This window comes from Camellia sinensis, chromosome 11 (assembly GCF_055761805.1).
Source record: "Camellia sinensis isolate YWXY chromosome 11, ASM5576180v1, whole genome shotgun sequence".
Classification (NCBI taxonomy): Eukaryota; Viridiplantae; Streptophyta; class Magnoliopsida; order Ericales; family Theaceae; genus Camellia; species Camellia sinensis.
The window spans coordinates 23734485-23745671 of NC_138971.1; the positions used below are offsets into that span (position 1 = coordinate 23734485).

Here is an 11187-nt window from a genome sequence, read left to right on the forward strand (position 1 = left end):
GGGCCGCATTTTAGGCTTTAAGGATGGGACTCCCAAACCAACAAGCTCCTTTCTTTTTTGTAACAATATTCCATTTCAAAATATATGTATCTATACTATATATCTATCTCCTATACTATACTACGTGCTATTTTAGAAAGTTGGTAAAACACTAATCTTGTCACACGGCACCTAATTTTTTGACTTTTTTGTGGCTTTTTGAGAGCTGGCTTTTTTGTATTAAAAAAAACTGATTTTTTTGTGATTTTTTGTGTAAAAAAACTAAAAAGTAAAAAGTTGGCTTTTTAAGAATGTTCCCAAACGCCCATATATATATATATATATATATTTAGGAATCATGAATGGGACGCGCTGGGCTTACCTAACCCACAATTATTGTGTCCGCAACTTATATATTAATAGATTTTTTGGACTTTGATCAGTCAATGGGTTGGTATAGGCCGAGTTTATTTAAAAAAATTAAAACAACGTCTCACTCGTAAGCCCAAATCTTACGGACAAAAACCAAACTGAATCGAGTTACACATTTTTTATTAGACTTATATTATTAAGTTATACACATTTATTTTTTCTTTTCTAACAATTCATTTGATCAAATTAATTAATACTATTAAAAAAATCAAATTAAAGTATAAATTCACCAAATTAACAAATTATGACAATGTTATATGTAAAGAGTTAAGAGTTAGGAAGATATCATAGGGCACTGTCAAATTCAATTTTAACAAATTGTGTTTTGTGCATTTTTTTTTAAGTACAATTTACAAGAATAATATGGGTTGCCAAACATTTTTCTTTAAATAGAACAGTGTTCATTTTAGGAAAATTTACCCATAAGTCCTAGTTTCTGAAAAGTTAAACCATTTAGTCCTAAAAGTTTTCTTATGCTCCATTTAGTCCCATTTGCACATCAATCTAATGTTTGAAACATTAATCTGATGTTCGAAATCTAATGTTCGAAACATTAATCTGATGTTCGAAATCTAATGTTCGAAACATTAATCTGATGTTTGAAACATTGTAATGGGACCTTTCAGTCTATAAGAAAACTTTTAGGACTAAACAGTGTATAAGTTATTAATTTGGGATTTATTGGTGCATCCCCCATGATTTTAATGTATTAAAATTGAATTTAATAGTGTTATTTTTTGGATAATATTTATTTTTTTTTTTTTGGACGGGGTAGTTTGAGTTTGTTGATAGGATGGTCAGATTGAATTTACCCATACAAACTTGTACGAGCCGAGTTCATGGGCGGGTTCAGGTTTCAAAATATTCGTCCAAAACCCTAAATTATCTTCTATGGGATGGGATAGGTTGTGCAGCCAAGTAGGTAGGACCGGCCATGGGACGGGTTAGACAAGTTGGGTAATATCGGACCTTTTACCCGTGGGCCATTGATGACCCCTATATATATATACATTGTTATGTCTAAAAGCTCCAAAAGTTCATTCCTAAATTCTCATAATTTTGAAAAAAAAAATAATAATAATAATAACATGGCACATCTCCCTTTATGTCTTCTCACTCCCTCTCCCTATATAAAAAATAAAAAATAAAAAAAATCATCCATATCCTTCACCCACAACTTACTCCACAAATCCACAAATATCAAATATCACGGCTCCCACTCTCAATTAAATAAATTAATAAACACCCACAAATATCTACAACTTAAATAAATTAAAATAAATTACAAATATCCATAACTTAAATGGCTTCCTCTTTGAAAATGGTTGAAAACTCTTCTCGTAATTCATTTGAACATGAATTTAGACATTTATGTCTACTTTTCATGAGGTAGATAATGAGTTTTCTCTTGTTTTCATTGCGTTTCATTAGTTGTAGTGATGAGATTTCTTCTCTTTTATTTTCTAGCCTTTTCCCCCCATTTTCTAGTCACTTTGTCTTTCTTTTTCTTGGGAGCCAAATATGGCTTCCTCTTAAAAATGGTTTGTAACCTACCCTCTCCATCTATTTAAACATGGATTTGAGCATTTAAATGCTCTTTTCCATGAGCAAAGGTGTAAATTCATTCATATTTCCTTGATTTTCATTCATTACTTTTGCTTCTAGTTTTGTTAAGCTTCCATAATTATCACGTGATTGATGAAAAGGGTTCATTCTCTCATGTTCTTGCTTATGCTGATGAGAGTGAACCTATTTCATCGTTCTTATCATTTGATGATTAGATCCATCTTCTCATGTTTACTTCTATGATGAGAAAAAAAGGTTTCATCTTATTTTCTTTTCTCATTAGATGACTGATGAACTCATTCTCTCATGTTACTTTCTATGATGAAGAGGGTGAGTTCATCCTCTATCTCTTATTTGCTCATATGTTACTCCTTCTCTCATCTTTACTCTATGAGAGGGAATTCATTCATTATTATTATTGGATAGCTCATATGATTTTGGTGAGTTTCATACCCTCATTATTTACTTCTTATGACAAAGGAAATAATTCATCTTGTCATGCTTCTATTGATAGTTGGAGAGAGTTTATGCTTCTGGCTTTCATTTCCATGATAGAGGAGGTGAGCTCGCTTGATTCCATGTTCTCTACTTTATTTTCGATGAATCTATAGTCTCATGCTAGTTTCTATGATGAAAATGATTGACTTATCCATTTTCTCTTTTATTTTCTAGCTTTCTATTTGTTAGTAGATATAGCTTCTTAATTTCTTATGATTCTTAGCTTCCATTCTTATTAATATTGCTTCATTTGTTACCTTTGTTAAATTAGCATCTTCTTTTATTTTAGCTTCCATTTCTTTTAGTTGTTACGTCTTTAGTTATTGTAGGCGCGCCCTTGGGCTTCATGCTACAGTTCGGACTCATATGTCACAGTTCTGAATCTAATTCTGCAAAGTGCAATGCGAGACCGATAAGTCACCAAAGAGTCCAAATCCGACAAATCGTTTTGGAAAACTGATTTCTAAGAAAGAAGTGCCAAACATGGACTGCTTTGCCAGATACAGAGTCACCACCTAAATATTTTATTTTGGGGGGAATTTAGGAAACCCTGACTCATGCCTAAGGCTGTGTGTCCGTCATCACCAAAGTTGCCTCAGCTTGGGAACTTGGGTGCGATTGGGGAAAGTCATGAAATGAGCACCCCTGCTCGCCCGATCAAAGATCGGGCACTACTAAACATGATATTTTGTTTTTAAAAACACATGCGTTCTTATTCCGATTATTAGCTAAAATTACTATGCGATGCGCACAACACACAAGTATAGACTAGATCGCCTAAGTTGGAACAAAACATTTCATGTTTGTTTGAAAATGGTTTGAAGGTGCTACTCGCAAGTAGGCTAAGACGTGGATTTGTCACCCTCGAGTGGGCTTAGAAAAACATGATTTTGCCACCCTCAAGTGGGCTTAAAACGCGTATTTCGATGAATTGTTCCAATTCAAGTAATCTAGCCTTCACCCACAGGCATTTAGGCAGTTATATCACTTAAGCACATAGCCTCATGGCAAGCATGCTAAACATGGCAACACTTACACGCATGCAAAGATGCTAAAGCATAAACACTCACCGAGTATTCCGAGCCAAAACAAAAACTAGTTAGTAATCAATGCATGATCCTAGTTCATGTTTAGATGGCTAATGCAACATATGCAAAATGCAACTAGAAATAGGCTCGGCTATTCTAAGATGGCATATGAGATGCAACAATTGATACATGTATTCAACTTGGTATTGAAATACAATGCGGTTTGTATGATGCGCCGAGCCCGGTGCATACAAGACAGATGAATGATGCAAACATGCATAGCATAAGGATGCTAATTGAAAATGACCCTAAACTAACCATCAAAAGCAGGTAAGTAAAAGAGAGAAAGACGTGGGGTTGGAAGACATTCACACACTCACGCACACTTATTACAAAATTTGCCCTCTCGACAGAGGGTCCGAAAGAATAATACAAATTAACTAATTAACCAACTAACTAGCTAATTAATTAATTACACAACCAAATCGAAATAAATAACTATTCTAAGTTATCAAAATACTGAAATGGCCTCGAGACGAGGGATAAATGCATTCTCGGACGGCTTCACTCGGAAATCCATCACCGTGCTACATGTTGCCTCTGTTTGCACTGCTCTATACCCCTGAAGACTACACAAATCTCTGGGATGCTACTGAATCACCTTCTAGGTGCTGTGAGAGGCCATCGACCAAATGGAAAGGCCATCGACCAAGGAGAACTGATCATCGACCAATAATGGGCCTCTCGGCCAACAATGGTTAGCCGATCGGCACTGAAAGTAGCCGATCGGCCATTTCTTCCTGCAGAATGCTATGTTGCTGCAGCAGAGGACAAACAGAGCATGGCAATACATTTACAAGGCAATGTTTGCACGACCACCTTCCTTATCATGTTTGAGACTCAAGGGAGTGTGGCCCTCGACCCTCGGACCACCAATCACGCATTTCAATACATGATGGCCAAAGGAGACGACTGTGCAATTTATATAAGTACACAAGAGGTGAATGTTGATCCACGCCGGTACATGTGGAGTAGAGGAGTCAAAGAAGATGGCCACCGAAAATGAAGATTGAGCTGGCCATGTACAATGCCAGCTCTCCCGTTCTTGTCATTTCTAACTTCCACCAAAAGGATGTGGAAATTTCGGTGGGTTTGTCTCCCTTTATCTCTCATTCTTGTCAATAAATTGAGATGAGGATGAAGGAGTGAGACACTGCAATAGCAAGAGAGGATCCAAAAGAGAGAGTGTGTGTTGTTTATAGAGAGGAAGTGAGATGTGAGTTATAATCTCCCTCCTGGAAATTCTATAATGAGAATTTTGTCCCTGTAGAGGTAGGCAATTGCAGAACCACGTAAATCTCTTGTGTTATTGTTTGTGATTGCTTGTTGGTGTGCCAAACAGGTTCCTCAATCCTAACAAGTAGTATCAAATCCCGGTAGAAGAAAAATGGTGCATTTTTTAAAACCTATCAGATTTTGAAGTTGTCGAAATCAAGTTTTGAGCACACCAGGAGGACCGTCTCATTGAGAGGAGTCTAGAACTGCAAACTAGAGACCTAGATTCTTCTTCACGTGCCCCCACTTACCTCCTAAAGAAAGCGCGTGAGGCCCAGTCTCAGGCACGTGTGTCATGCGTAAACAAGAAAAAGAAGGTAAGTTAACTGCGCGTGGATCTGACATCATCAGCTCAAAAGCCGAGCTGAGTCGCCACATCGTTGCCAGCAAGTTGCTGCCATATATCTCTGCCACATCAGCAGCCAGCTATCTGTTACTTGTCGCCAGATCAGCGCCACATATCAGCACCATATGGTTACCACAGTAGCAACCCCAGGTCAGCCGAGTTGACCAGACCTGACTACGACCTGACCCCACTTGACCTAGAAGGAAGAGGAGTTGTCTGGTACTACGCGACTAAGTTACAACCGTTGATCTGAACCATCGAGATTGTTTTTGCTAGATTTGAGCGATTTGAAGTCTGATTTTGACGATCCAATAGTGGTTTCCAACTATTTGTTGTATTCTAGACACATCTGTACAATCAGATTTTTTATTCAGAGTTTCTATAAAAATAAAGAAAATAATGGAGGAATCAACATCAACTCCAAGGTCCATGATCAGGTTGAATGCTTCTAATTATGTAATCTAAAAGTCACGAATAGAAGACATCCTATACTATAGAGACTTGTTTGACCCTATTGCTCTAAGAGGGGTTAAACCAGAAGTAGAGAAAGATATAGACTGGATAAAGATGAACCAGAGTGTGTTCCACCATGTCACCTAGGAGACAGATGCCTATGTCCTCTGGACAATGTTAGAAGACATGTACCAGTCAAAGACTGCTTGGAACAAAGCCTTAGTGATGAGAAGGCTTGTAAGTTTGAACTTAAAGAATAGTATGTCTGTTGCTGAACACACCAATGAATTCAAAAGTCTGGTGAATCAACTTACAACCGTCAAGATGCACTTGGATGATGAAATGCAAGCCATAGCTCAGTTCCTTACCAGACAGCTAGGAGACGTTGGTGGTTTCTCTCAACAACTCTGCACCAGAAGGGAAGCTAACCATAAGGATGGTTACAAATGCCGTATACAATGAAGAGGCAAAGAAGAAAGACATGGGGAGTAATCAGAACTATGCTCTTGTCACAGAAGGCAAAAGTAGAGACAAAAGTAAAAAATAATAGAAGAAGAAACAAGAGCAGAGGCAGATGGAACTGTAGGAGTAAATCCAAAGACAACAAAGGTCAAGGAAACTCTAGCTTTACTTGCTTTCATTATGGCCAAGAGGGTCACAAAAAGAAGAATTGCCTAAGCCGGAAAGATAAAAGCCAAAGTAGTAAAGCAAAGGGAGATGAGAACACGACAGCTACAATAACTGATGAGATATTTCTTGCAGTTGGTGAAGAGGAGGATTGCCTTTACGTGGCTCACCATAGTTACACAGAGTGGGTAATAGACACAGCTACATCCTATCACGCCACTTTTCACAGAGAAATCTTTAGCTCGTACAACGCTGGAGATTTTGGCATTGTTCAAATGGAAAATTCTAGTTATTCAAAGATTGTGGGTATTAGAGACATTAGCATTCAGACTAATGTAGATTACAAGCTAGTTCTTAAAAATGTAAGGCGTGTTCCAAATTTGTGCCTCAATCTTATCTTCAGAAGTGCCCTAGACCGATAGAGCTATACAAGTACATTGGTAATGGTCATTGGAAGCTAACAGAAGGAGCTTTGACAATCGCCAGAGGAGAAGCGTCTTCCACACTGTACAAGACTCAAACAAAGATCTGTCCAGGGAGTTTCAATGCAGTAGAGGATAAGGAGTCACCAGACTTATGGCACAGAAGATTAGGTCATATAAGTGAGAAGGGATTACATCTGTTGGCGAAACAATCTAGGATTCCTTTGTCCAAGGGTAATGCCCTTAAGTCGTGTGATCATTACCTATACGGCAAGCAATCAAGATCCTCTGGAGTGATCTCCTAGAGTGATCCAATCCAACGGCTAAAATTAAAACTAACCAAAATGACATCATTTTGGTTAGTAAGTTGAAAAAAAATTATTTCAAAATTCCCTCCATATACATAGGTATAGCAGAAGGTGGGGAAAGGAAAACAAAGTGCGAGAGAAAGAAGAAGAGAGAGAGAGAGACGCCGCTCCTTCCTGCCTCTCGTCACCCCGCCGTGCTGCCGCCGCCAACCCCCTACTCCAGTCAAATGAAGAAAAATGCAGGTATTTACAGTAGTTTAGAACACATGTTTGAACAGTTATTTGGGTTTTGGTTTGCATTCCATTCCCTAAATCAGCCTATGTACAATAAATTTAGAACAATGCACAATGTTCTAATGTTGTTTCTGAATTCAGGCATTCCTTATTATTATTATTATTATTATTATTATTATTATTATTATTATTCATTTTATGGTGAGATACTTAATTTTTTATTTTGTTTATGAACAATGCACAATGCTCTAGCGGATTGGGTTTTGGTTCTTGTTAATTTCTGTTTTTGTTTGCTTCTATGTTGTGTTATTGAGTCAAATTGATCAGTACAATTTAACATCTCTAAATTCTTACCTATCATTAAATTTTGATTTATAAGGAAAATCCAATTCTAATTACTGTTGGCTTGGCTTGTTTTTGTTTAATTTTGATTTTGTATATTCACATGTTGATCATAAGAAAATTAAAGGATTTGGATTAAATCTAGATCATTGAAAACATAATTTACTATTTACGGGATTTGTTCCCCTCTGTTCCTCTTTGTTTATATTATTTAATATGAGTCAACTCTTGTAGTGTTTTATTCGGTTTGTATTATTTTGCAAACATAATTTACAATTTTTATGCTAATATTGAACACATATTTATTTTTTAAGTGACTTGGCACATTGATATGGAACCTAACAATGTTGAGAATGACGGGGATGATTGTGATTGGAAGCCTAGAGTTTGCATGACATTTGATACAAAACAAGAAGTATATGATTTCTATAATACATATGGAGGAAGACTGGGCTTAGTATTAGAAGGGGTTATGTAAACAAGAGCAAGGAGGGGTAAATCACTTCAAGGCAATTTGTTTGTAATAAGAAGGGGTTTAAGGTTGTCGACAAGCAAGATTCATTAACAAAAAATCCTAGGCAGGAAGTGAGAACTGGTTGTCAAGCCCGACTTATCATTAAGTAGAATTGGAATATTCAGAAATTTTTTGATAGTGATTTTGTTGAACAATATAATCATATTTTTGTACCAGCAGAATATACGCATATGTTACCATCCCAAAGGAAGATATCTGTATCACAAGCAACTGAAATAGATTTAGTCGAAAAATCTGGAATCCATCTTAATACTGCATTTGAGCTCATTGGTAATGAAGCTGGTAGAAGGGAGTCGCTTAGGTTCACAAAACTGGACCAAAAAAATAATTTGAGAACGAAAAGGCAGAAGGGTTTAGAATATGGGAAGGCAGGTAACATTTTGTAGTATTTTCGTGAGAAAACATTGGAGAATCTATCTTTTTTTTACTCGGTCCAATTAGATAACGAGGAGCAGATTACAAACATATTTTAGGCCGATGCTCAGATGGTCATAGATTATGGGCAACTTAGTGATGTTGTGACTTTCGATACTACTTACAAGTTAAATAGTGCACATAGACCATTTGTGTCTTTCGTTGGATTTAACCATCATAGGGAAACTGTTATATTTGGCACAGCTTTGATGTATGATGAGACGGTTGATTCTTTTATATGGCTTTTTAGAAGATTCTTGGAGGCAATGTCAAGAACGGCTCCGAAAATAATTTTTACGAATCAGGATGTTACAATGGCTAAGGCCATACCTCTTGTCATGCCTAACACAAACCACCGCCTTTGCACTTGGCATTGGATGCAAAATTCATTAAGGCATGCAAATTCTATCTTCAAGGATAAAGAGGTCAAGGATAAGGGGATGAAGAGTGTTTTATCCAAATTTATGTACGACATTAAGGATGAGGAAGAGTTTACGTTAAAATGGAAGGAAATGCTTGACAAGTATGAAGTGCGAGATAATCATTGGTTGAAGTTAACATTTGGTGTTAAAGAAAAATGGGGTTGGCCATATCTTAGAAATGCATAGGGTGCGGGCATGAGTAGCACCCAATGTAGTGAATCCTTTAATACTTTCTTGAAGGATTTCATTCAATCTGACCATAACTTAATACAATTTTTCATGCATTTTGATCAAGTTCTTTGTGAAAAGGGGTACAAAGAGTTACAAGTCGAATATGCTCTATGCCAAAAGATGTCAAGGGTGAATATAAAAGTGAAGATGATGGAGCAAGCTGCAAATGTTTACACCAATAAAATTTATGCAGAATTTCAGGATGAGTATGTCAAGTCCTTTGAAGTAAACATTGAAGAAACTGAACATAATGAGGAGAGTGCCGTGTATACAGTTCTTGATAGTGATGGTGTAAAGGTAAGGAATGTAAGAGTAGAGTGTGATGGTTCATTGACTTGCAATTGTAGAAAGTTTGAAATGAAGGGCATTTTGTGTAGTCATTGTTTAAAGATCCTTAGAGACACCCTTAAATTCAAAGAGATTCCTTCACAATATATTCTCAAGAGATGGACTAAAAAAGCAAGAGCTGAAAATGTAAAAGATAGGTATGGGCATGAAATTAAGGTTACTGTAAGATTGCATCAAACTTCATGCTATAGATCATCGATGGCAATATTTAGAGCAGTAACGTATAGAGCTTCCGAAAGTGAGGAAACATATAACTTGACGGTAAAGAAAGTGCATGAATTAATTGCAATCATTGAAAGCATGTTAAGCACAAAATTCAATATACCTTTTTCAGATACTATTGAACAAAAAAGCCCTCCCAATACATGCCTCAAAAGCTTTGAAATGGATGGTGTAGTGGATACAAATGTCGTTCAAGCAAAAGGATTCAAGAGAAGAAAGTGTACTAGCAAGGGAAGAAAGTGGACAAAAGGTGGTTTGGAGTTTGCGTTGGCAAGGAAAAATAAAACAAGTTCACATAATGCTTCTCAAACTCCCATGTCTGTTGCTCCTTAGCCTCCTCCCTTATTTTCGGTGAGTGCTCCTCAACCACCTCCCTTGTTTTCGCCGAGTATTCCTCAATCGGCTCCTTTATTTTCAATAAGTGCTCCTCAACTTCCTCCATTCTCGATGAGTATTCCTCAAGTTAATGCTTCTTCGTCCCAATTTATGTATCCCGCCTATGATATAAGTTAATTTAATAACAAGTTTTATTATGCCTATTTGCAGGTGACTATTACCATTTTAAATTGATATGTGTTTGTTATTGTTGCAACCAAGTAATATGCCTTTTTCAATGTCATCGATGTATTTCGTCCATGGGAGCTATCTAGCATTGCTTAACAATTCAAGCGGTTATGACTCGCAAGTCTCGAATAGTCCTGCATATAGTCAAGTAATTTATTTTGCACCTTTCCTCTTTTATTTTGTCATTCATTCATTCAAAGTTCTATTTTATTTTATGGTGCCTTTGATATAAGAGTATTTTCTTCTTTTTTTTTAGGTACTACATGGGCATGGCCTTGTTCGTGTTCGTGGTCGTGGTCGTGTTCGTGGTCGTGGTCGTGGTCGTGGCCGTGATCGTGGGCATGGGTATGTGCATGTAGATAACACGCCAATATCTTAGAGTTGATTTTTTTTTTTTTTTTTTTTTTTTGGTTGGATATGGAATTCGTGTATGTAATATCGAAAACCTTTCATGTGGATGTAAAAAATATTGTTGTGTTCTTTGTTCATTGGGATATTTTGAGTTGTATTTCTCTTGTTTTGAAATGACAATACAACCGAAATGTTGGTAAAATTTTGCTAAAATTTTGTGCAAATGTTGTTGAAAGTGTTGCTGAAATTTTGCTAAAATAATGTTGAAATGTTGTTGGAATTGTGCAGATTTTTTGCTTAAATTTTTGTTAGAAATATTGCTAAACTGTTGCTGGGATTTTTTTTTTTTTTTTTGAAATGTTGTTGAACTACTGTTGGAATTTTTGTTGAAATGTTGCTCAACATGTTGCTGAAATTTTGCACAAATGCTGCTAAAATGTTGCTGAAATTTTGCACAATTGTTGCAAAAATGCCAACACCAAAAACAGTCAACATTAGAACATTGTGCTTTGTACATTTGAAATGATATA

The 11187-nt window shown here is 36.5% G+C and overlaps 2 protein-coding genes across 2 annotated transcripts; both read left to right on the forward strand.

Moving 5' to 3' along the window:
- Positions 1–8590: 8590 nt before the first annotated feature.
- On the forward strand, positions 8591–9127 carry LOC145802201 (protein FAR1-RELATED SEQUENCE 5-like). The gene has a single exon (XM_082894871.1). It carries the CDS (start codon positions 8591–8593, stop codon positions 9125–9127), a length of 537 nt encoding a protein of 178 aa, XP_082750997.1.
- A 9-nt stretch (positions 9128–9136) lies between these two features.
- Positions 9137–10075, forward strand: LOC114315214 (protein FAR-RED IMPAIRED RESPONSE 1-like). The gene has a single exon (XM_028261791.2). It carries the CDS (start codon positions 9137–9139, stop codon positions 10073–10075), a length of 939 nt encoding a protein of 312 aa, XP_028117592.2.
- The last annotated feature ends 1112 nt before the right edge of the window (positions 10076–11187 follow it).